This window comes from Panthera uncia, chromosome D1 (assembly GCF_023721935.1).
Source record: "Panthera uncia isolate 11264 chromosome D1, Puncia_PCG_1.0, whole genome shotgun sequence".
Taxonomy (NCBI): Eukaryota; Metazoa; Chordata; class Mammalia; order Carnivora; family Felidae; genus Panthera; species Panthera uncia.
In genome coordinates this window covers 93,509,859-93,536,482 of record NC_064808.1, presented here as the reverse complement: position 1 = coordinate 93,536,482, position 26,624 = coordinate 93,509,859, and the positions used below count along the sequence as shown (strand labels likewise).

Sequence of the window (26,624 nt, the reverse complement as noted above, 5' to 3'; positions counted from 1 at the left end):
TGCCACTGAGGTTGGGTTGGAAATGCTAGAAATGCCTGGCTGGGCTGGACAGTCGTCTGTAAACCTGGAATGTTCATTAGTCTCACCACCTAGCACCATCTGTTAGTTCGAGTAGCCATCCACTGCACGAGTGTATTAAGTACCTACTATACATGGGCCCACATAAGTTGCATAGACATGTTCTGTGCTGTGGGCTTGGGGTTCACCCGCCCAAGCGTGGTTGTATCTCCAGTAGGGCAGGTTCCATCTGTGGTGTCTTGGGCTGTCAGAGTCCAAAGAGATCTGGGAGCTGATCTAGTTCCTTGCCTGTCAAAGCGCGGTCTGTGGCCCAGCAGCGGGGCATCCCCTTGGAGCTTGTTAGAAATGCGCAATCTCAGGCCCCACCCCAGACCCACAGAATGAGAGTCGGCGGGTCAGTCAGATCCCCAGGTCATTCCCGTGCCTGTGACGGTTTGAGAGCACAAATCTACTTGTTCTGAGCTTTTGCCTCCATCCTTCATCATAGCCTCCCCCACCACCCCCCGCCCCGAGGCCTCTGTCCACATCAGGCCTTCACAGAGCTTGAGCAAGAAAACTGAGCAGCTTAGTTGGTTTCCAGCCTCTTGGCAGCCTTTTCTCTATGATCTCCGGCCTCAGCTTGTGCTGGGACATTGAGCTTTCCACGGTCTCATTTAAGCCTATTTTTGTGATTAAAGCCAAATTCCAGAACCAAAGCTCCTTGACCATATTCCATTAGAAAAATTAAAAAGGAATTGCACTGAACAGAAGCCTTCTGTTTGAGGACAGAGGGAGGAGCGGTGTGCACAGAGTGATGGATGGGGATGGAGGGTTGTCGGCCACTCAGCAGGCAGGTGGGAAGTTTGGGGTGGCTGGTGACCGGATTCTGCACACAGATGAGAGGTGGCTTCCGTCACACTCTGGGGTGATGCTTCTCTCACTGGAGGCTGCTCTGGGTAAACAGTTGTCAGGGGTAATGTGGCAAGAGTTGCAAGTGCCTGAGAAATTAATTTAGATAAAATAGAAGACAACTGACCAAGGGAGAGGTTTATGGCACAGATTTTCCACCTGGAGGAGGCAGACGGGATGCCTTGCAGCCAGCTTCCTGAGTGTCAGTGGGCAGGCTGGGTAACCTTAGTAGAAAGTGGTGGGTGAGTAGGGCCACAATGCTGTCTGAAAAGCTTCAACTTGACCCACACTGGGTTCTTGGCCATGGGCTGAACAGACCAGTCAGCATAGAGAGAAGGAAAGTAGGAAGGCCCAAGTGCCCTGCATGAAGCCAGAACTCCCTCCTCTGCACGGAGGGTCCTCAGAACAAGCAGAGGGGAGAGCCATGCTCCTGCAGGGACCCCCGCCACCTCTGTTTCTCTTCTCCTGATGTTAGGTGGGGAAACTGGTGAGGAGGTCTACTGGGGAAAGGAGCAGAGTGATGCCTGAGAGGGCACTCACGCCCTGTGTTCTGGGCTCTCCTGTGACCCCACAGGTTCGGTTTTCCGGGATGAGTTCGACCTGGCCATTCTCCAGCTGCAGGAGAACAACCGCCTCGAAATTCTGAAGCGTAAATGGTGGGAAGGCGGCAAGTGCCCCAAGGAGGAAGATCACAGAGCCAAAGGTGAGTGCGTTCAGCGGCTTCCCCCTCCTGTTCTAGAGGAGCGCTTGTCCCTTGTTTCTGGCGTCCGAAGTCCAGGTGATGATTGCTGGAACACACGGACAGCAAGCCTTGCAAGCTATGGAGGGCTGGGCTGGGCTGGGCTGGGCTGAGGGCCAGTCCTGGCCCAGAGTCTGGGCTGGTTGGGGGCATCCAGTGCCCATCGGCTCGCTAGTCCCAGAGCCGATCGACTGCTGGTCTCCCTTTCCCATTCTTGCCCCTCGACAGCATCTTCTCCATCAGTAATCAGAGTGAATCTTTTCATGATTCGAGGAAACCCCAGCATTCCCCTGCACAAACCTTCCCTTCTCAGAATAAAACACAAGCCTTCCGTGGCCTCCTCCTGGCCTCCCTGGGGTGGGTCCCCGAGAGAGGTCTTCCCTCCCCTCCCCACACATCCCTCCCATCACGTGAGCTCTGCTGTGGTTTTCTTTTCAGACCTCATCACTCCCTCATGTTCTGTTCTCTATGCATTTCTTTGTTTACTGTCCACCTCTTCTACTCGAATGCAAATTTCGTGAGGACAAGGACTGTCTTCTTCATAGGGTGGTCCACAGGGCCTGGCAGGTAGATATTTGAATGAGTGAATGAATGAATGAATGAATGAAGGTTAAATCACGCTGGATAGAAAGCAGTCGCTGACTGATATGTGTGGTTGAGGAGTTTGAGGGTCCCTGAGCATCTGGGATATTTTGTAGGGGGGTTGCCCAGGATAGTCCCATGCTACATCTGTTATAGATCGGTTAATGCCTGTTAGTTATCTTTAGAACTCCCTTTAAGTCTCACAATGTCCTGGTTGGGGCAATAAATCCTGTGGTCACCCTCGCAATCTCCTGCAGCCTTGCTAAAATCCACAACAAATTTACCTCTACACGCTGTCCCCCCAGGAAGGCAGCTCAGGAATAAAATGAATAATACCACGTGCTTCCATCTCTGCTCAGAGTGAATGATTATCCGTGATGAGACAGTGAATGAGTGACTTTGTGTTTCCAAGTGTCTGTCTGTGGATCTCTCTCCTGCAAGGAAGGAGCTCAGGAATACAGACCTAGGGGGGGCAGGCCCTTTGTAATTTAGACACTCTGCCCCTCCCCTCACAGGAACCCACTGAGACCACACATGTCTTGGCTCTCCACTCCCCAAAGATCAAGTGGGGAGGAGGCTATAACTCTGTTCAGAAGAAAAAACAGGAAGAAAGAAATGAGGGTGGTACAGAGAGAAGTTTCCGGAAACTTTTGTGGATTTGATAGAATGAAGTAGGTGTTGAAGATACTCAGGACCTGACCAGGGAGGGAGGGGCGGAGGGGGTATTGCAGGCAATAAGCACCCTGAGGAGAGACGCAGCAGCTGACATTTGTGCTGTGGGCGAGGGCTCTGTGTGCTTCACGTGGAACAGAGCCAGAGTCCCACGAGTAGCTCTGAGGTGGACAGCGGGTCGGTCCTTAGGGAAGACAGGGTAGCAAAATGCTCCTGCACCACCCCCTCCCCATCCAAAGACACACGGACTGAAAATAATCTAAAGCGGTCTGGGCTTGGAATAGTCAAAATAAGAGGCGATCCTTGATAAGCTAACTTACGCCAATGTTGTTCTGTGGTAACAGTGAACTTCAGAGTGGTAGCGAAGGGCCCTGTCTTACCAAGCAGATGGAGGGAAACAGTCGTGGCTTTTGGTCTCCCACAGGGACTTGGGCGCTTATGTGACTTTGGACAGAGAACTCAACACTCTGCATTGCAGCTCTCAATCTCCTCTGCTTGGTAGACGGCACCTTAGATGTGGACCCAGTCTTGTTTGTTTCTGTGTCCCTAGCACCCCCTACAGAGCCTGGCACATAGTAGGTACCCAATACATATTTGTGAGATGTGTGATTAAAGCTACCGGCTGCTAGTTGTCCAAAGCTACCAGTGGCCGTGTTCTCCTTGGTCACGTTAGTAAAGCAACCAATGAAATGGTGCCTCAGTGACTTCCCTGAGCAACCTTCAGACCCAGAGCTGTCTCCTAGGTCCAGTCCTTCCTGCCTCTGAGCAGCCAACCAAACTTACGGGTTAACGCAGAGACACTCTCGATGAGGGAGGCTAGAACTCAATGGGAGGTGGCCAGGAGCAAGGGCTCAGAGCAGTGCAGGGACCCCCACAGAATCCTGCATGCCCCCGCACCCCCCGCTCCCCTGCCACCCAGGCCTGCACTGGCTCTTCCAACTCCAGATCTCCCTCCCCTCCTGCTTCCCACTAGTTAGTTGCAGTCTTCCCCAGCTCCCCTGCCTTTTTAAACATGACCCCCATTTGATCTACATGTCCCCTTGAGGCTCACTGCTGAGCTGGCCCCATGTCTCCAGTTTCCCTTTTCATCCCTGACCCCTGAACTCAGCCACCGGTCCTTCCCTTTTGTGCACATATTTCTTTGTTTGTGTTTATTTATGCATCCTGCTAATCCTACGGAGGAACAGTTGGAAGGCAGCAAAATTGGCGAGTATAGGAATGATGACACAGGATCTGGGTGCCTTAGAGTTGTCACTCACAGTCCCCAGTCTGGATCATCTCTCTCCCTCTCTAGGTATTACCTAAAGTCTAGTGGACTTTCCCCAACCCTCCTTCTGATGAGTAAAAGCTCATCAGACTTTTACTCTCCTGCTTACCTGTTGGTTCTACTGTCTGCACGAGGCTAGGTCTCTTCCCTCAGGCAGTTTTCATAAGGGTTCAGGATCATGGACATTGGGTCAAATGGACTCCACTCCATAAAAGGCCTCATTATAATCACTATGAAACATCTTTGAGCCTCAGTTTCCTTCTCTAGAAAATAGGGATGATAATAATAATGTCACTTCCCGGGGCTATTGTGAAGAGTGAGTGACACAAATCGTGTTAAACCCTCCACAAAACCGACTGTCACGAAGGAAACGAGAACTAATTTTATCCCAGAATCTAGGCCTAAGGGAGCAATTAAGGCACAGTGAGAGGTCTGAACAGTGTCCACAGCCACAAGTATGGCTGTGCTCCTCGAGGCTAGATAGCTCTTCTAAAATCAACACTTGTGACATCTATTTTGTTTCCATTGACATTTGTCCCCCATGGAGTATGAAAAACTCAAAGGCAGGGACTGTGTCTTATTTATTTTTGTATCTCAGTGACGAGCATGATCATCTGACATCAGTGTTTGATGAAAGGATGAGCAATGAATGAATGGATGAATATGAATGAATATGAATAAATGAATATGAGTGAATGAGTGAATATGAGTGAATGAATGAATGAATGAATGGGTGGGCAATCATCTCATGGACCTCCAGACTGGTACCACTTCCTATGTCTGTTGGCTCCCAAACAGGAACTTTGACACCCCAGGTGTCGGCGTAGAAAGTGTTCACATAGCCCCCACTGCATCCAGCACACATCGTAAACCACAGCACATCAGGCACTGTGCTAGGCTCTGAGATTATGAAAAGGAGTAAGACGTGGCCCTGTCCTCAAGAGGTTTGAAACCTAGAGAGAGGCACAGATGATCACTCTAATGGTTGCACTGTAGGAATGCTTTATGAGAACTATAAAAAAAAAAAAAAAAAGTGTTTATGAAGCCCAGGGGAGGAAGTGATTAATTCTGAGCAATGGTCAGGGAAGGCTTTAGGGACATTTGGCCTGAACCTTGCAGCCTCTATCAGGAGTCACTGCTTTCGGAATGTTGTAGAGCACAGTCACCACACTCAGAAGTTGGTTTCGATAAGTAAGATGGGGTTGGAGTTAAGAGAGCATTGAAAACTAGATAAAGGCATTTGGACTGCAAACCAGCATGTCCCAGGATTTTCCATGGAAGGAGCTGGTAGCAGCAGAGACTAAACATAACACTCCGGGGGGTTGGGGCCATAGTCTAAAACGGCTCACCATGCTTGGAATATCCTGAGTCCTGTGTTTTATCCTAAAAACATACAGGAATTCTGCAACTTACAACAAAACATAGGCACGTTTATTTAATGTAAAAATGCTTTTTGTACCTCAACTCTGAGTGAAATTAGCGTTCCAGGACGATGCCCCATCAACATCCTGAGCATTGCTTATGATAGCACACTGGACTGGGTTTGAGAGTGTTAGTTACAGATCTCAGAGGTGCTGGGGTAAGATGTGGCATGATGAAAGCAGGTGCTGTCGGGTGGAATTCTGAGCTCTCGGTGGCATACATGGTCTCAGGGGACAGTCATTGCCTCGGGAGGAAGAAAGAATCAACTTACTGACTTTAAGTTTCAACAGTTCTTGCAACTCGGCAGAGACACTGTTCTTGGAAGTCAAGGTTTTTGATTTGCCAGAAGAATATTTTGCCATACAGAAGGCTAATAACTAAAGGAAGCTTGGCATGAAGTTAGAGAGTGGAAAAATAATAGAAAACCCAGGCCACCCAGTCTGCACACCAGACAGAAAACACCCTGGCCGGGATAGCGAGCTTCTGAGCAGGAAAAGGATATTTTAGAATCGGGAGGGTCCCTGAGAAGGAGCCTTGTGCCCTGCTGGGACACAAGACAGTAGTAGATGGAACTAGTCGGGGATTCTAAGAGGTAAAGAGACTTTTGCTTACTTCTGGAGTTTGGAAAGCCCCAGAAATATGTGTCGTGCCACGGTGAGGAAGGGACATGAGGGATGGGACATGGGGACCTAGGGCAGGGAGGGTCCTGTGGCAGGCTTGCATTTTCCTAGGCTCCAAAGATACTAGAAATCTAAGTGGAATGCTGCGTTAAGACCAGATACCTAACCCACCCCCATGGCACATCACCTCCTTCTTATCCTCGGACCTGAAATATATCTGGGGTGAAGCAGGAACAGAAACAACACTGCCTTTAGCTAAATTTAAACCTGAAATGACTGAGAAAACTACATTTGTGGCAATCAGGTGGAAATGGGGGCTTGAGGTAGACATTTGGTAACTTAGAGGAAACTTACGTTAGAATTTTTGCCGAGGGACTAGCTTTGGAAATCCTTCCCCAGGCCACAGAGGTTGAGGAGGACCGATCTGACAGCAGAGTTCAGGAGGGTTGGAGAAGGGAGGCAGACAGGGAGATCGGGCTCCCAGGGAAGGTAGGACATAGTGACAGGAGGCTCCCAGCTGCACTTGGGGACCAAATGTTCTCTGGCACAGAGAAAAGAATGGAACAGATGAAAAGGAAAAATAAATAGCACAAGTCCTCCTGCCTGGGTCCCAAATGCCCCAGAAGATGCTAGGGTTCTATCAACTGGCCGGGGTTAACTTGCTTCTGTGCCGCCATCCTTTGGAAGAAAAGGATGTGAGCTGTATTAATACGCAGTCTTGTCCAAAGGGTGCTGTCTGGGAGACGCGGTGCAAATCATCATAAGAGCTGGGGCTTCGGCTCCCTTCCCAGCCACGGCAGCTAGTGCCCGTTTAATGCAGCGGCCCCATTCCTGCCATGGCTGAAGCCCAGACAGACGTTACTCAGTGATGCGACAAGGCTTCCTAAGCCAAGCGAAAGTCCGTGTGACCTCCTCCAAGCCAAGCAAGAAGCACCAGCCTGGAACGGAAGGCACCATTGCATTGCTTGGCCTCTCTCTGGCAAATTAGCCATCAGACTTATGGAATATAAGCTACTGCTCAAGGGAGCCCCTCCTGCGGCAGAAGAACAGGACCCGTGTAACCCGAAGGATCTCTTCCTTTAAGTCTTTAAGTGGTTGCCCGGAGTGGAGCCACGGGAACATTTTTTTCTTTCCCCTTGTGTCTCAGACTGAACAAAGGGCAGTCACTTTAATTTGCTTTCCAGAGTAGCTCGTAGGTGATCTTTCTTTTCGTGATGTGAGTCAGTGGGCTCTCACGTGTGCCTAAGGGAAGGGGGAGAACGTAGAGCACGCAGACAGGGACGGCAATGAAGTGAACTGTGAAGAAGGTCCTTTTTGCAGAGACTTCTGAAGCTGACAGTGGCTGTAGGCACTTTGCTTTCAAGTACAGACGGTCCCTGACTTAACGATGGTTTGGCAGTGTTTCGATTTTACGATGGTGCGTAAGCTATACACGTTTTAATGTACCGCGTGCTTGGAAGTTTGAATTTGGATCTTTTCCCAGGCTAGCGGTATACAGGGTGATTCCTCTCCTGTGACGCTGGACAGCAGCTCCCCGTCACCCCGAGATCACCCCGGTCAGCAGTCGATACACCGACCACCCGCCGGTGCCCGTTCAGTCGTTCTAGTTTTCGCTTTGGTCAGCGCTTTGTTACAGAACAGGCTTTGTGTGAGATGATGTTGCCCAACCATAGGCTAACGTCCTGAGCCCGTCTCAGGTAGGCTAGGCTAAGCCATCCCGTTGGGTAGGTTAGGTGTATTAAATGCACTTTCCACTTAACGATACTTTCAACTTACAATGGGTTTTTACCGGGGACGTGACGCCGTCGTAAGTCGAGGACGATCTGCCGAAGGTAGCAGGCAGCGTGCAGTAGCTGACGTAATTCGTTTCTACTTCATCATCCTATTAAAATGCGAGCAATTTCAAAGAAAAGGATCTGGTGCTACCCTGCTTCTAATCCAATATTACAGTTCAAACATCGCTGCCAAATTTCGGAGAAGAACCCTAACATTGGGATGGAGCCACTGCTCCTGAGTCTTTTTGCCAGGCCTCCCTTGGCTCTGGTGGCAACCACAACATTACCCCTTCGCTTTATCTCCCCAATTTCTTTCCCTGCCTATGGCTCAGTGACCATCTGCCTTCGTCTGCAGCTGAAAAATGAAATGGTGGAGCGTGTGGTAGGCTACATGGGAATTTACAAAAAGCAGCAGGCTTCATTCCAAGCTCTTGCATTTTCTTCTGCCTTTTCTTTTCAGCAACACTTGTTTATTCTCTCACTCCGCCCCTATAAAAAGAAATCTCGTTAGCCACTCACAGAATGCCGGCACCCCAATTCAAGGGGATTGGGTTACTGAAGGCTTTGCAGAACAATTGTCAGACAAAAAGGTAGTCGGTAAATTCCAAGGAAATTGAATACCTTTATCTTGAAAAACACAGGCTCACAATCGGGCTTCAAAGGAACATAAATACACCACCAGGCTGTGAAAATCAGGGTCCCCTTTCAAGGATGGAAAAGAGGCCAGTGGTATTGACTCACAAAATCCTTAGAGAGCAGGAAGTTTGCTGTCTGGCACAGTGGGAATGAAAGTGTGAGACATCTCAGCAAGAGGAGGGTAAGGGGTGGATGGGGGATGGAACCTGGGGCTGTTATCCTCTCTCTCTCTTCTCAGGGGGCCCAGCCTGATTATCCCGGTTCTCTGGTTTCTCTGGAGAGAGCCAAGACGGGAAATCTGAATATGGGAGTTTAGATAGTGTCTCAGAGAGATGCTTGCAGAGGAAGCCTCTCCCTCATCCAATCAGATTGATTGCTGAGAGACGGAGAAACTCCCGGGGGGTGCCAGAAAGCACGATCAGGAACAGAGGTAGACGGTGGTCCAGTGTGTCTGCATCAGAGGAGGTCAGCCACTCCGAAGGCTGCAGCCCAACTTTGGATACTGAGCCAAGGTTAGGTCGATAAAGCATCGATTCAAACATTCGATGTAACATTGTCAAGGAGAGCAGGGAATTTTATAAGCGGAACTAATAGGACCCTCTTTCTGGTCACTCGAGGTTGGGGGAGGGGTCCCAGGAATGAATTCAGTCATCAAAGTGTCAGGGTGAGCTCTGTATCCCCTCTCCCTGTAGCATCAGGAACTCTGGTTCCAGGGAGAGGCAGTGTGGGCTGGGGGTAAAGACTCAGGCTCTGGCTTCAGTTTGGATCTGACACTTCCTAGTGGCCACAGGACCACGGACAAGTTAGCTGACTCCAGTACCTCACTTGCCTTGTCGGAAAAATGGACGTAAACACAGTGCCAATTTCACAGGGCAACTGTTAGGATGAAATTAGAAGGTTTAGCCTGGTAACCTTGCTCATAGTAGTAAACAGTCATGAAGGTCGGCCCTATTTTTATAAAGAACACTATCTGGGTAGTCAGATTTATGTAGATTTCACACCTCTGCCCTGAAAACGTGGGCAACTTAGCTTAAGTTCCTTGAATTCCTGTTTCTTTAACTGGAAAATGCCTACAGTGAGCCTTCTTCACAGCGTTTTTAATGATAATTGAATGAGATAGCACATGTTTTTAAAACCGAGGCGCTCGCGCTCATATTTTGATAAATTGTAAAGTGCCTCCCCCAGGCTTATGTTTTGATAAATTGCAAAATTTATCAGATGCCTCTGCCATCCCTCTTCTATCTCGTGTCCATTCGCCTGCTCTCCTTCCATCACTGTCTCCAGACTCAGCCAGTTCTAGTCAATGAATGTCACAGTAAGAGTAAGTGGGATGCCTACTGTCTCACAGTCCTCAGTCGTGCAAACCTGACGAATTGTTCTGTGTTCTCTGGGAAGGTCACAGAGGTCAGCTCCCACACGGACTCACGAAGTTGCTATTTACAATCAATAAGTCCGTGGAGATGAGACCACGGAAGCTATTTGCTTGGATGTAGGTGAAGGTGATTCTGAAATAGAAAGTGCTGGAAAGTCCTATTGGTCAAGGAATTCATGGTCTCGTCAAGCGTTTTCAGTGTGGAACTTTGCACAGCACTTCAGCACACAGCGGAGGGCTCAGGTCAGGGAGGTTTCTCAAGAAAGGTATGTTGACTGTTGTTCAAGAGTAATTATACTCTCCCTTGCTGGGATGCTGATGCTAGTCTCTCTTGGTACCTCCCTCCGTGGCTCTTGTGGCCTCTGCCTTCTTGCCTCCCAGGCTAGCCCTGCCCCTTCCTTGTTCAAAAGGAACTTCCCTGCGTCTCCGTCGCAAATTTCCCCAGTGCCATCTGGAGGTATTAGAGGGTGTTAAGGCCTGAGACGCATGTGCCGCTGAATCCAAGAGGTGATTATTTCCGGGTCAGAGCTGATGGCAGAGCAGTTGGGTGGAGATTCCAGTCTTATCACCTGCAGTCCCTTCCAGGTTGCCATTTCCCTCTGTTAGTTCTAGAGACACGGAATGCTGTCTGTTGGCATTTGTCAACTGTAATTTGTATTTGTGGACAAGCTATGAGTGACGCCGGCGTTAGGATTGAATCAACCAAGACTTTGCAGGGGGAGTTCGATTCTATGTCAGTGAATGCAGTCTCGTGGCTGGGGCATAGCTGAGGCTCCGAGACTTACGTGTCAAGAGAGGCTCTGTCTGAAAGCCATCTGTCTAGGTGGCGTCTGCGTGGGCCGTCTGAAGAAGGGAAGGGAGGGGTGATTGGTGGGCCGTCCCCTCGCAAGGGCCGGGGCGCCTGTGAGCACAACGAGGGCCTGTGGTCGGACTGGAGGGTGCCCATGCCAGCGTAGAGGCTGTGTGCTGCGGAAGGCATTTGACTTTAGCAGAGTGACTGATGACAGTGTTAAGTGGAACCACTGTGTTCTCCTAGAGCTCGCTGCCTGCTCCCGCTCCATCTGTTTCTCAACTCAGGCTCTGCCAGCAATCTATTCTTGCTTCCACTTTCCAGTAAAGTGGAAGGCACCGGTGGCATACAAGCCTCGCTCCTGGGTGGGGAGGCCGCTCAGCCAGGAATCGGAACTCTTGAGCCAACAGCCATGATTGACACGCTGGCCCTGAAACACGAGAAGCTGAGAAAGAAGGACCGTGTGGTGTTTTGGTGACTCATGCTTTCTACCCGCATCCTGTTAAAACCTCAGCTCCTCCAAGAGGCTTCCCCTAATCTGATCAGACTTCTCCCAGCACAGATCACCTTTCTGTTTATAACCCTCCCCAGTTCCCTTGCACCTGCCTGGGACCCGGTACCATTGGTCCACGTGGTAGGTTCACCGTCAGTGTTCAGTCCCACCTTGGCCAGCCACTCTGTGCAGTCTGGGCCTTCTGCCTCTGTGATCGGGCTGCGAGCACGCGACAAGGGCTGTCGCACTTTACTATTATTTCAAACTAAAATGAATTAGGAATGAATACACTTCACAGTATGGATCCAAAGCTTTTGATAACGCAGGATTCCACATATGAGATGTCTTTATCCTCTTGCTTTCTGTTCATTCTTTCTGCAGACATTTACTGGGCTCTTATTATGGGGCCAGGCCCCGTGATGGTGGAGTTACAGAGTTGATCCAGACCTGGATCGTCCCCTTATGGAACTCACAGCCTAGCGGGAAATCCAGATTTATCAGGTTAAACTAGGGTACTATTTTATGCAACATTAGAATGATTCACGGTGCATTGTCAATGAAACACCAAAGCGGTATAACTCACAGAGCCAGGTAAGATGAGCTAAGTCTTGAAGGAAAGGGTAAGGTTAGCCTGGTGCGTGTCTGGGGGCTGGGGGGTGGGGGGGTAGGCTCCGGGGAGAGGTGCCAGTGGGAGTAAAGGTACAGAAGGTAGGGTGCTGGGAACAGAATGCTGTGCGCTGGGAACTGGGAACAGTTACTAGAGATGTTATTGCGGTTGGATTTTAGCATCTTGGAAAGATCACTCAGGCAAACTTAGTGGAGGGTAGAGTTGAGTTATATGACTACAAGCAGGGAATCATTTTGGAGGCCTCATGCAACAGTCCCAGCAAGAAACAGTGGGAGCCTGAGCTAGGGAAGTACTAGCAGGGTAAGAAGTTGAAAAGCATGTAGGAGGTAAAATCACCAGGACTTGGTACGAGCCAGTGCGGGAAGGAGAGACAAGAGACCAAATTCAGGAAAATGGGAGAATGTGCCTCAGAGCAAGCGGAGGCACCGAGGAGGTTGCAAGACAGCGATGTCTTTATAAAAAGCCAAGAAGGGAGAGTGCTTGGCAATCCCAGGTGCCCCGAGAGGTCACTTAAGATCAGGACTGGAAAACTTCCAGTAGGTTCGAAACACACTGTTCGTTGGTGACCTTGGTAGGGGGCTGGTTTTGGTGATGCGAGACAAAATCACATGGGGTGATGAGTGAACAGGAAAAACAAAAAGTGAATTCAGAACAGAACCGCTTTCTTCTTCAGATACCCAGGGCCTAAAAGCTTTTCAAGAATCCAAAATTATGTTTGAGGTCTGAAAAAATGTATTAGCTCTAACACGCAAAAAGAAACGGCAAAATTAAATTAAGACATGTTTAATTAAATATCCCCAAAATGTAACATTGTTTCGGCTTCATTAATTTTTAAATTTAATATTCATAAAAACTTCATTACATTTAGAGACAGTTTTTTTGCTTAGATTTTTTTTTTCTCGTTGTGCAAACATTCCCTGGTATGCGCGATGATTGCTGAGAAATCACAGCCCATTAGAAATTAACTGTTGCCTGCTACTCAGCCACGTCACGAGCAAAATTTTTAAAACGCATTTAACAGGAGATGTGCGTGCATTTTCTTCTTCTCGCTTTTATGTGAGACGGGGCCTCCAAAGGTACACGGTTTTAAGGGCTTGAAAATGTCTTAAAACAGTTCTGATATAGACAACTGTTTCAGAAAGCTTGGCCAGGGAAGGAAGGAGAGAGAATGGGTGTTCACTAGACGGAGTCGGAAGGGGAAGAAAGGCTCCTTATTTTCCTTTGGGGATTTTTCCTGTATCAGGCAGAACTATCGCAAAGTGATCAGAGAGTCTTCTATACCTCAATGGTCGCTTGGGGACTCCGTTTACCTGAACAGGTGGATATCCTTGGGATCACTGTGGTCACCTTCCCCTTCACTGAGGCCGTCATCCGGCCTTCTCCACAGGGGCCAGCTGGAGGCTCTGGTTCATCCATGAGGCTCAGATGCACATCTGAACACCCGGCTCTCACCACCCCTTAACCTGCTGCTGGAGCATGTGCCAGAACGCCCCAGCCAGGCCCCTCTGTGCCCTCTTTCTCAAGTGTCCCCCTGTGTCTGCCCCGTTCACCTGGATCCTCTTGTTCCCATGGTCAACAACTTTCTGCCCAAATGGTCCCAGTAATCTGGGGCTGGTGTTCAAAGGAACCCCAAGCATCTTCCTCCTGGAAAGTAGAAATCTACTCCAAACCCTCTATGCCTTCCCTTATAATTGAGTTTTTAACTACCCCGCTGTTTTTGATTATTCGAAATAGAGGATTCATATCTGCACCGGTTTCCAAAAGTCAACTGCATAGACCTGCAGACCAAAGTATAGGGTCCTTGCGATGCATTCATGGTGTAAGCCGTGGTAGCAAATTATCAGTGTGGGCGGGCACTGCACCCAGCCGGGCTGTTGTAAAAACAAAACAAAAAAAGCAACACTTGAGGCTTCGTGAGAGGAAAGCCAGGGGGTCTTGAAATGACTAGGTGGGGCTATTTTTCCAGCTTTCCAAGGTGCAGAAAGTAGTGTCGGATTTCTGCTCCTGAACTAGGCTCATTTCTTAGTGTTGCCTGAGGCTGGCTTTCCCTGACACTGACATAGCTCCCTATGCCCTCACCGATTAAACAAACACTCAAACATGCAAGCGTTCTAGACCAGCCCAGGGTGTAAGCTACCCTCCTGGCATTTTCCTGGATAAAAGATGCTTTTTGATTTATGAATGTGGCCCCTGGGGAATCAGGGTCTCCTGTGCTTATGACACTGCCCCTAAAGTTTGGGTTTCTCTGAGACCAAACAGAGCATCCAGTTACGTAGCTAAACACAGTGTTTGACACTGTGGAAATGAAACAACCTACAAATATTTACTGAGTACGTGCTGTATATCATGCTAGGCAGCGAGGAGGCGACTGGGAACTGCCTGACTTCAAGGAACTTAGTCATGTACCTTGCTTCTGAAAATACCAATCTGCACACTCATTTTAGGCCTGGCTAGAAAAGAGTCACTGGTGAAATGTATTTTAAAATGCAGATTCCGGGGCTCCTGGGTGGCTCAGTCGGTTGAGTGTCTGGCTTCCGCTCAGGTCATGATCTTGCGGTTTGTGGGTTCAAGCCCCACGTTGGGCTCTGTGCTAACAGCTCAGAGCCTGGAACCTGCTTTGGATTCTGCAGCTCCCTTTCGCTCTGCCCCTCCCCCACTCATGCTCACTCGCTCGCGCTCTCTCTCTCAAAAATGAGTAAAAACATTTAAAATGCAGATTCCTAGGCCCCATCTTCAGAGACATGGATTCCATAGGTCTGGTGTAAGGACTAGAAATCTATATTTTGAACAAGCTTCCCAGGTGGTTCTGTTGGGTAGCCCAGTTTGACAAACACTGGTCTGGAGGGATAAAAAGTTTTACTGTCTAACTAACATGTTGACGCAGATAATGTAAACGGAATTTTTTCTACCGACAGTTCAGTTAAAACAACTGCTTTATATCCGATAAACCCAGTGTTATAGAGATTCACTAAATTTTTTATGAAACGTCTAGACTTTACAGGTATTTTGCTATCATGTCTCTGTAGGCTAAATCAAATTTTCACTAATCTGTTTTGTTTTCTTTTCATAAAAAAAAAAACTTTTTAATGTTTTTTTTAAATTTTTTTTTAAATGTTTATTTTTGGGAGACAGAGTGTGGGTGGAGGAGGGGCAGAGAAAGAGAGGGAGACTGAGAATCAGAAGCAGGCTCCAGGCTCAGAGCTGTCAGCACAGAGCCTGACACGGGGCTCGAACTCAAAGACCATGAGATCATGACCTGAGCTGAAGTCTTGAGCTGCCCAGGGCACACCCGTCATGTTTATTTATTTTTAAGAGAGAGAGAGAGAGAGAGAGCAGGAGCCGGGGAGGGTCAGAGAGCGAGAAGCAGACAGAGGATCCGAAGAGGGCTCTACACCGCCAGCCAGATGCAGGGCTCAAACTCACGAACCATGAGATCATGACCTGAGCTGAAGTCAGTCGCTTAACCGACTGAACCACCTAGGTGCCCCTCAATGACCCTTTTCTTAAAATGACCTTCCCCTCCCACCCCCAGATGGCTTTTTGAAGGCTTCTCTCTAGTCTCCTCTTTTTGCAACCAGATCCCTTCTCCCCTCTTTTACTTCATCAATGCTGCTCCTTTGTTTGTTTGTTTGTTTGTTTGTTTCAAAAGAATAACTCTATCAAGGAATATGTGTGTAAAGTATTTACACGACTCAAGTTCTGGCTATGTAAATGACCTTCAGCATCTTTGGTAGAATAATAATGTCTTCCAGCCCTCTTACGTTACCTTTCGTTTGTTCTCACTTTCTTACAGGACTGGGAATGGAGAATATTGGTGGAATCTTTGTGGTTCTTATTTGTGGCTTAATCGTGGCCATTTTTATGGCTATGTTGGAGTTTTTATGGACCCTCCGACACTCGGAAGCTACTGAGGTAAACCTTCAAAGGGGTACGACCTGTAGTGTTGGCAGACGGGCTTGGGCATGTAAAAAAATCATTTTTTGAGACCCCATAAAAGGGTGGAGCGCCCACAAGACAGTGCAGGGGAAAGAATCTCAATCCTGAGGGCAAGAGATCTGGGTTCATGCTTTATCACTTACTAATGATGCAGCCACAGAAAGCACACTTAACCTCTGAGCTGCAGATTCTTTTCCGAAACGGCCAAAATACATATGGGATGAATGTTTTATGCACAACGAAGCCTTCTACAACTACAATTTAAGATGTAGTATGGCAGAGAAAAACAGGCAAACGTACCAGGCTGCCAGTGGAAACCGTTGACGTTAGTTCTTGGATCTTTAGGATGTTTTTCACTTCCCGGCAAAGGTGTTTAGAGATACCCCAATTTACGTGAGCCCAAGAATTACGTCTTTTTTCCCCCGGGGATTTTGAGTAACTTTAATTCCCGAACCTGTGGCTTCGCAACTGGGTTAATGTAGATTTCCCACAGACTGAAGGGTCTGGTTAGAAGGAAGAAGACTGTGTCCTTTTCTGCCTCAGAGAAGGGGCACAAATCCTTATGTGCTGATCGCATCATTCGGCTTTTAAAGTACAGTCGCTTCTCTCTCGGTTTCTCAACCCTGGATCTCCCTGAGCCTCCTGGCTTCACTGATGCTGGAGAAACAGCTCCTAGCAGGACAGGAGTGTACGTGTGCCCGTCCATCAGTGGAGTCCAGCCTCAGGCGGGGGTGGGGGTGGGGGTGGGGGTGGGGGGAGGGCCATCAGTACAGCACTGCCTGCCCGTCCTTTTACTTTTCTGTGCTCAGCCTCTTTCCCATACCCGCTAATACTTCCAGACCGTCACCCACTCTTCACATCTCTTGGCCCCTCCGTGCACAGAGGTTGATTTTATCTCCCATCTCCCCAGGAAATCAGGAGTGGGCAGCCCCAAGTTACAACTCCCGCTTAAAACTCTACCCACAGCTAAAACCACCCCTGCGGCCCACCGCAGATGCTCCCGGGCATCCCTCTCTCTCCCCCTTGATCCCATCTTTCCTTGGCTATTCTAGGGTCCTCCTCGTTCTCCCCTTTATTTTTGCTGCCTGCTGACTCCCCAAAATCTAAAATTATGCGCAAGTTTATCCTCTGTTTTAAAATAATAACAGGATGACTGTTGCTCTTGCGCTGTCTTTTCCCTCTGGCCGACCAAGGTGATCCGACTATCTCAGTCTCCATTTCCGGACCTCCCAGCCAGTCCTTAATGCAAGGCAGTCTGGCTCCTCCCCATCCCTGCACTGAAAGGTCATTGCTAAGAGGTCTAACCCCTCCCAGTGGGCAAAACCAGAGAACCCATTGGGCCTTATTGGACCTCAGTGTGCCCCTTGATGAAGTGGACAGTTCCTTCCAGGAGCTCTCTCCTCCCTTGCCTTTCCCGGCACCAAGCTTTGTTGGTTCCCCTCCTATCTCTCCCTCCAGCTTTCCTGGCTTTCTCTCTTTGTCCACTGCTAAAATGGTGGTGCTACTTACTTGGTAAGACTTAGTTCAACCTAAGTGTTCTTCTCCCTGTGAAGCTTTTTCTCGTGCCTTCTGCCCTGGATGAGAAGAGTTGATCATTTCTCCTCCTTTCCGTCACCACTATAACCTGTGCACGGAGCACTCCTACACTGTGTTGCAATTATTTTTGGATCTGCCTTCCTACTAAACACTGCCTGAAAGAAAGCACCGTGTCCTCTGTCTCTATATTTCCCCCCAAAGCACGGTGCTTGATACCTAATTGGCATCCAACAAATGAGTGTCTCGCCACATAAAATAGAGTAGGCAGGTGGTATTGTTTTAGCTGTTACAGTCATTATTAGAAGCACAGAGATGTTAAGGGGCTTGCCCAGAACCTCTGATATTTGGTAACAGTAGGAGGTCCAGAACCCAGGTCCTCATTCTTGATGCTGGCCGTATCCCATCAGGTGATACTACTTCTCTGTAGCTGCTTTAAGTAGAGGATCTGTGCACATTTGGTTCTCCCAAGAGTTCACCCATGGTCTGGATGTACCTTAAAAAATTCAGCGAGGACTTCTGAGAACCAAAATGAAGAGTAAAGTCTCCGTTAGCTACCTGGCCATGGTAGAACAACCGTCCTGTTGACAGAACCGGAAGATTGGAAGAAAGACCATGAAAGAGCGGGTTTCTTCTTCCATCAGAGTCCAGGAAAGCATCCCTTCCAGCACAGAGTAGAGAACTAAACTGAGCATACATGTGCTTTGGAGTAGGTGGGTTTAGGTTCAAAATCCGGGTCAGCCATCGATGCGTCAAGTAATTTTTCACAAGGTAAATAACTTCTCGGAGCCTCTGTTTCCACATCTGTGAAATGGGTATCATAGACGTAGCAGCGGGAGTAGTAGACGTAGAAGTGGTAGCAGCAGTAACACGGGCTTGTGATTCTTCACCCACAATTCTGAAGCCTAAAAAGCTTAGAAAGTGCCGAGTTCTTTTTATAAATTTGATGCAAAACGCATTTGGCGACAACATTCGAACCGGTGCGAAGCTAATGTTAGTATTTATGGTCTTTATCTCACTTGGTGTAAGGTACATAGGCTTTGCTACATAAATAACTAATGTGCTTTTTCCAGTTTTATTGCCAAATAATTGACATACATCATTGTGTAAGTTTCAGGCATACGGGATAATGATTTGATTTCCACCTATTGTGAAATGATTACCACAATGGGTTCAGCTAACATGTGTCATCTCACACAGATACAATAAGAAGAAAAGAAGGAAAAAAGGAAAACCAGTTTTCTCCTTATGATGAGAACTCTCAGACTTTACTCTCTTAACAACTTAAAAAAATTTTTTTTTCTTGACGTTTGTTTATTATTGAGAGACAGAGAGAGACAAAGCATGAGCATGGGGTGGGGTGGGGGGGCGGCGCAGAGAGAGGAGGAGACACAGAATCCGAAGCAGGCTCCAGGCTCTGAGCTGTCAGCACAGAGCTGGACCCAGGGCTCGAACCCACAAACAGCGAGATCATGACCTGAGCCCAAGTCAGACGTTCAACCGACTGAGCCACCCAGGCGCCCCACTCTTAACAACTTTTAATGTGCTTGAATATATAGAGTCTGCCCTAGACCCCACGGGGTATGACGTGCAATATATTCTATGTATGCTTTATTACCTCTCTAAAATCTAAATCATTCTCTTTTTTTTTTTAATGTTTATTTATTTGTTTTCAGCGGGGGATGGGCAGAGAGAAAGGAGAGAGAGAATCCCAAGTAGAATGCAGCGTGGGGCTCAGTCCCACCAATTGTCATATCATGACCTGAGCCGAAATCAAGCGTCAGTCACTTAACCCACTGAGCCACCCAGGCGCCCCTAAAATCTAAAACGTTCCGAAACATAGATGGACCAAGGGTTTCCTATCAGGAGACTATGAACCTGGAGAGGTGGTGATTGTTGTTGCTTTTGTTACAGTGATTATCATCTCCAGCTATACCCAGTTGATCAAAAGAATGAGTCTTTAGCTTGAGAACAGAGAGTTCCTGGAGACATGGCTTTTTTCAAATACTTGACAGACCTGCAGAAGAGGGGATATTCATTTATTAGGCTTCAAGTTACAGATTTAATTGGGATCGATGGATGACAATTTCACGCAGAGGGATTGTGAGCTCAGTAGAAGGAAGCACCATTTCACCGTCTATCTCCCAACATGGTGAGGACGTTATCTTTGGAGGCCTCCGAACAAAGACAGGACAACCAGCTGGCAGGGCTGTTGACCTCTAGGGTATGGAGGGCGTTGGAATGTTTAGTGGCAGGTGGAAGGAGGGGGTGGGTTGCAAGGCCTTCATGTTATCTTCATCCCTACGATCATGTGATTCTGAGACACGGGCCCCCCAGTCCCCCTCCTGCAGAGACACGCAGGGGACGCTCAAGAGACCCACAGGGGCTCTTTCTGAGAGGTTAGGCTGTGACCTCCTCCTTCCCTCCAGGTGTCCGTCTGCCAGGAGATGGTGACCGAGCTCCGCAGCATCATCCTGTGTCAGGACAGTGTCCACCCCCGCCGGCGGCGCGCTGGGGTGCCTCCGCCCCGGCCCCCCGGCCCCGAGGAGCGCCGGCCGCGGGGCACCGCCACGCTCAGCAATGGCAAGCTGTGCGGGGCCGGGGAGCCGGACCAGCTGGCGCAGAGACTGGCCCAGGAGGCCGCCCTGGTGGCCCGCGGCTGCACACACATCCGCGTCTGCCCCGAGTGCCGCAGGTTCCAGGGCCTGCGGGCGCGTCCGTCGCCTGCCCGCAGCGAGGAGAGCCTGGAGTGGGAAAAGACCACCAACAGCAGCGAGCCCGAGTAGCCTCGGGGGCCGCCGGACGCGGAGGCCAGGTGGGGAGGCGGGAGGGCCGGGGGGCAGATGCTGCGCTCCGCAGGGAGCCCGGACTTGTACAGCGTCCACGCTTCTCTCCGGAGCCTGGATCCAGGAACTTGACACACAGATCGGAGAGCCTGACGCCCCAGCCAGAGCCAGCGCCCTGGTCCGGGAGCTGGGTCCACCCAGAGACGTTGCACCCCGAGTGGCGAGGGGACGCCAGCCCTCCCGACCGCAAGGACCCACCTTCTCCCAGTGGGCCTTTCCCTCCCGCCAAAATTACAGAGTCTGGGGTGGGGGGCCTTGACCAGACCTGTCCAATGAATTGGTGGAACCATCAGTGGAATTCTCCCCTAGGAAGGGGCCATTGTACCTTGGGTCTAGTTCTTACAGGAAAACAAACAAATTAAACTAAACAGGGAAGTTTTTCTTTTCTGGATTTGTATATTTTTGTTAATGTAATGCTCTCTTATTTTCCTTTTCTTTCCCCTCCCTTGCACCGCGCCCCCCCCCCCCCCCGCCCCCGCCTTTTCTTCTTTGTCGTCTTCTCCGTTCTATTCATTTGTTTGGGATTTTTTTTTGTTTTTTTGTTTTTGTTTTTGGAGGGGGAGGCTGGGTTAGGGAATGGAATTCTAAATAATCCCTGTTTCTTTTTCCTAAATTTTAGGATTTCGAGCAGCCAAGTGCGTCTGATTTCAGGTGCTGACCTCTCTCTTCCAAGTGGGGATTGGGGATAATGGGGAGTATAGGAGAAGAGTCTTGGGAAGAAGGAGGTGGAGAGTCTCAAAAGTCCATTAAAGTAATTTTTTAAATGCCAAAATCCAACCCACTCATAGTTTACTCAGAGAGACCTTGAAATGCCTGGGATTTCAGGGGTTAATATGTCTTCTCTTTCTCTTTCTCTTTCTGACTTTCACTATGACCGGTTCGATTTGGTCTTTTGTCAATGTGATCTCTAAAGAAGAGAGACAGGGGAGGAGAGCAGAATGTACAAGGTGCCCTGGGACCTTGCTTAAGGAGCAGGGGCAGGTGATACACTTTTCCCACACCCTGGCCTTGGCTTCCCCCCGGAGCGTGCTGTTCACAGGGAAGGAAGGATGGGGCTGCCCTGTCAGTATGGTGCACACTCTGTCAACGCTATCTCTTTAACCAAACCCAGTAGCTGCCTGTGAAGCCAGATCCCCTAGGCTGTCACGGATCGGGTGATTTCTTAGATGTGAGACCTGGGTGCAAGTGTGTGTGTGTGTGTGTGTGTGTGTGTGTGTGCGCGCGCGCGCGCACACGCGCGCGCTGTGTGTATTAAATGGAAAGACCTTAAGTAATCAAGAATTTGCCAGCTTCTTCGGAGACAGGTGGGGTGTCACAGCTCATACACCGGCCTGGGAACTCTTGAGTCCTACCCTCAGCTTGGGCAAAAGTCCCCTTGCGTGACTTTAAGTAAAGCATTTAACTTCTCTTTCATCTGCAAGATCTGAGTTACTGATGCTTTCCAGGCTAGCAGATGGCTGCTAGTTACTGCTGTACTTGTGAGATGTTCGCAGGGTCCGTAGGGAGCGCTCATCTGATGGGCGGGGTGAGGCTCCCCAGCCGCTGCTTCACCTTGACCTTGACCTTGACCTTTGCTTGGCTTCACCAGTTGGGAGTTTCACGCAGAGAGTCTTCACTTTCTGATGGAAAACAAATTCTATGCAATTTCTGATTGTCAACTTCGAAAATCCAGAGGGAGAGAGAAGTAATCAGCCGCTCCCAGCCCCACCCCCCCATCACCGCCACCACCTTGAATCAAACTGTCCTCACATTTCTGTTCTGAATGTACTAAAATAAAGACATCTTTGGAAGATGATGAGCTTAATTCCATGGTTTTTTTTGTTTGTTTGTTTGTTTGTTTTTTGTTTTTTTTACCATTTGGGTAGGTTGACATCCACCCAACCTTGGGGGGAGGAAGGGGGGGCGCAAATGGTCTCCTGGTTATTCCTGTAAGGGATGCCAGTGTTGTCCTAGGCTGACCTTCTCTGTCATGAATCTCAATTTTTTTTTTTCCTTTTCCTCTTTGACCATCAAATAAGGACAAGCTACAAGAGGACACGAGTATTTTTTTCCACCTTGCCTCAAGTCCCATGGATTTGGTGGGGAGGACACCGCAGGCCCCCTGACCGCAGACCCCAATGGTGCCACACTGCTCCAACCCGCAGCTTCATCGCTTGCTTCTCACAATGTGGTCCCTACTGTTAGATCACATTTGGGGCAGGAAGCGTTGGGTATTTTTTTTTTTTTTAAACAACAACAAAAAAACCAACCTCATTTTTATGAGCAGGATATCTTGATCAATAGCAAACCTTTTTTTAATGGATTAGGGAAATAAATGTCCCCATGAATCATTTATAAAGTCTGTTTCTTTCACTGCGTGGAATAAAGATAAGACTGACAGCGCTAGACAGTTTCTATTAGCTGCTGGACTATCGCTGCACCTCACTCCAGCTGGTGAGTGAACCTGCCCCCAACTAGTTGTCTTCCTTGGTATGTCTCCGCTTTTTATCTGTTCGTCGTTGGCTTTCTTTTCCATTCTGTATTTTCTATCTGACTCTGTATACTGTACAAAGCAGTTTTTTCTTGTCTGTTTATCTTTCTTCAACTGGAATATTTACAATAAAACAGAAACAAACCCTGAAGTGCTAGTGATGGATGAAAGCTGTTTGGGTTTGGGGAGAATAGTTTGGTGTGTCTGACATCCAGGTACCCTAAAAGCAAATAAAAATATAAACCCACTTGGTGTCTTCCCCTCCACCTGCCCTTCTCTCTCTCTCTTTCTATCTCTCTCTCTTCCTCCCCTTCTCCCCTCTCCACTCCCCCACCCCCTTGAGCTCTTTGTTCAGATCCCAGGAAAGTCTAGGTGGCTTCTTTCAATTTGTAGTCCTGGGAGTCTGAGCCAACCACTGCCCGCCCCCCCCAAACGGATACACATGTTAATGAAGTTCAGGATTCATAGGGTTTTGTCTTCCTAAATGCACTTTCACAGAATAGCCATCTATTGCTACCTAGGGTAACTCTAGTCAGATATCACCCCAGATTCCACTGGGAGCTTGAAGATTACATCAATTAAAATATAATACTTTGCTTTATTTCTTTTAATTGCCTTGCAGGGCCCCAACCGTCACAAGATCTCTACCCCAGAACCCAGGTGGGGTGTAAATTGAGCGTGTAGATGGCCGAAAATCTTTTGGCTTCCTCTAATCCAATGCTCATATGAGAATATTCATCCTGGGAACTTGCCAGCCGGCCGTCTTATTGGTTAGGTGAGACTGACATATCATGATAACCAATCCACCTGGGGCCACTCTGTGAAAGTTTATTAGTTTTGGATTCCAAGGAGTTGAATTTTCTTTTGGAATCCAAGGGGGACTTCCCCATGGTGTAGGAGTCAAATACATGAGGCCAGAAAGGGCTGGGGCATTTCAGACACGGCAGATTGGTGGTTGGAGTGAAGCTTGAGAGAACCGTTTGTGCCTTTCCCGCCAATGGGGTGTGAGCAGCAAGGTAAAATAGTCTGGAAACGATAAGGGAGATTTAATTCCCTGACTGGTTGTTCACTCTCTTGGGGGAGTAACAAAGAGGCCTGTTTGGAAAATTCAGAGAAGGAATCCTTTCATAAAGATTTTGCTTAAAGCTGGTGCTTCCTATGGGGCCTTCTGAAGACAGAAATTAAACCTTTAGTTGCCTTGAGCTATGAGTTATTCCCAGCCTTTCTACGAAAGGGGACTTTCTCCCCACAGGCAAGTCCCCACCATTACCCAAAGAGTGTCCCCAGGGTCTGTTAATCTGGTCATCCAACAGTGTCCCTCAAAGATTGGTGATGTCATACCTTCAAAAAGCTCTTCTCCTAGAGGAAAAATAAATATTTTATTAAAATATCTTTTTATATAAATATGAATGTAAATTTATATGTATCTCTATATAAAAAGATATAGGTATATTTCACAACTTGGTGTGGCTTCCAGAGGAATAAAATGCTCCCAAGTTTTAGAACTAAAGGGGTCAACAAACCTGTTATATATTAAGGACAACCAGGCACGAGAAGTTGTCACTCTGGATAGAACGTAATTGTTCAAATTTTTATTAATGTCTTACTCCTCAATCAAAAATGAATGAGGGGCACCTGGGTGGCTCAGTCAGTTAAGCGTCTAACTACGGCTCAGGTCATGATCTCACAGTTTGCCAGTTCAAGCCCTGTGTTGGGCACTGTGCTGACAGCTCAGAGCCTGGAGCCTGGTTTGGAATCTGTGTCTCCCTCTGTCTCTGGCCTTCCCCACTCACGCTCTCTCTCTCTCAAAAATAAATAAACATTAAAAATTTTTTTAATGACTGAAAAAATCCTAATTTTACCATGACACAAATAGCATTGGTGTCGAGAGAGAAAGAAGTCTACAAAGGCAATAAAGTAGAAAACCACCTCTCCGGTTGGAAATGGCAGACTTGAGGCCCTAAGAAGGAAGGGGCGTAAAGCAATTGAGCATATAAGCTGTCCTGATATTAGCTAAGAGCATGCATATAAATATTTCCCTGGCTGGAACGTACTGAAGCGTGTTGCGGGAGTCAATGCCTTGTGACTGCGGTTGTGTCTGGGGATTTGACCCTAGTAGTGGGTTAGCGTGTGCAGAGCTCATATCATGGAGGATGGAGATCAAACACGTAAGCACAATGATCTGCTAGAGAATTAGCTGAAAGATCCTACCAGCTTTCATATTCTTGCGCCTAATCTGATGTTCTCTTTGGACTATGCCAGAGAAGTCAGAGGGACCAAAGGACCTCTCACCCTGCTGGCCCTTTTTCAGGTTGGGGAGTGATCTTGAGAGGGTATTTCTTTAACACACAGTGCCACTTTCGATTCTGTGGCCAAGTAGTGAAGAAGTGGAAGAAATTATCTGTACTCTGCCTGGATAGACAAAACTCACCTAGGGAGTAAAGCATGAAATATCAAAGTGATCTGGACTATAAACCATGTAGAAATTCAGAAGGGCGAAGGACTCTGGGTAGTTGAGATGGGCTTAGTGGAGGAAGCAGGGGTGTTTGTGACTTGGGGGTGTTGAAAACCTTTCTGATGGCCAGCAAAATGAGACTGTGCTTCATCTCGCTTGGAGTGCAATATGGTTAATTCCTGTTGACGAATGGGGCGCTCTTCTGATAAGAGATAGCTTGTCGTTGCTATTGTTTTGTTTGTCACCCACGGTGTTCCTTTTGGTGAGATTCCAGCTCTCCTATTATGTTTCTTCATGTTTGCTGCCGACACTGTGACACTGTTTAGAGATCTTTTACTTCTATCTCATTCCAGGGCTTCTTTAAATTATATTAATGGGATTAGCTGCAGAAACAAACAGCCTAGCCCTATAGAATACAGAAAGACTAACTGAAATAAGCAGTGAAATGGTCTGAAGTGGATGATGAGCTCTTTAAATGTGTGTGTGTGTGTGTGTGTGTGTGTGTGTGTGTGTAAAATATTTTTAAATTGCAGGGGTGGGGGGGAAGGGAGTGTGAATACAGAACCGAAGGTGTGGAACCAATGTCAAAAATCAATACAGAACCAAACCCCCCAATTTGTGATGTACAGGAACATTTTAGAACAATTTTCCTTTTCAGCCCATTAAACCGTCCTGTTATCCATAGCACACGGAGTCCGCCTGGAAAGTTATTCTACTTGGATTGATCTGATTAGATTCTTGGTAGCTTTTCCATTAAGAATAACAGATTATGTGACTTCCATTTCCACATCATCTGTAATCCTGTAGCACCAAGTGAGCATAGGCAAGCATTTCGAAATCACCAAAGCTTGGTCAAATGTGAAGGTCAAGGAGAGAAGTCACAAGTAGGTAAACAGCCTCAGGCGGCATTACCACGGGATGGGGCATGCCCGCTAGCTCAGATGTAGTGACAGGACTTGAGGAACCAGTTTAAAGAGGACCAGATGAAAAACAGTTCAACACAGAGAGATTTCAGTTATTTTTTTTCTTTGCGGCTCCCCTCTCCCCTTAACGCAAGGTAAACCGTGCGTGCGCATGCGCGCACATGCGCATGCAGCGGTTTAGCCCAGACCTTGTCTCTGTGCTCCTTATGCCCATTTCAAAAGAGAGAGGATGCTCTACGTGACCACCTCAGCATGCCACTAGATAATATTGCTGGGCTTGATCCTCTGGCTTAGTTCTCACCGAGTGCTCTTTGATGTAATTTATTTCTAAGCCAACCGTATATGTAGATGCATGAAGTAAAAAGTTGTTTTTCCCCCATTCCCCAGTTGAGTGTGAAGACGCCTGAGCTGACTTCTTAAAATCTCTTCCCTCCACCCCTGTCAGCTACAAAGCAAAGTTCCTCTAGCGTTAAGAAGTGACCAGACAAGGGGCACCTGGGTGGCTCAGTCGGTTAAGCGTCCGACTTCAGCTCAGGTCACGATCTCGCGGTCCGTGAGT

General features: G+C 48.2%; 1 protein-coding gene across 1 annotated transcript in view; it reads left to right on the top strand.

Moving 5' to 3' along the window:
• Positions 1 to 20,597, top strand: part of LOC125908796 (glutamate receptor ionotropic, kainate 4) — a 77,109-nt gene extending 56,512 nt beyond the window's left edge. The window contains exons 7-9 of the mRNA XM_049611615.1: positions 1,481 to 1,609; positions 15,696 to 15,814; positions 19,801 to 20,597. Coding sequence (XP_049467572.1) covers positions 1,481 to 1,609; positions 15,696 to 15,814; positions 19,801 to 20,157 — 605 coding nt within the window. The 3' untranslated portion in view covers positions 20,158 to 20,597. The remainder of the gene's footprint in view (positions 1 to 1,480; positions 1,610 to 15,695; positions 15,815 to 19,800) is intronic.
• Positions 20,598 to 26,624: the final 6,027 nt, after the last annotated feature.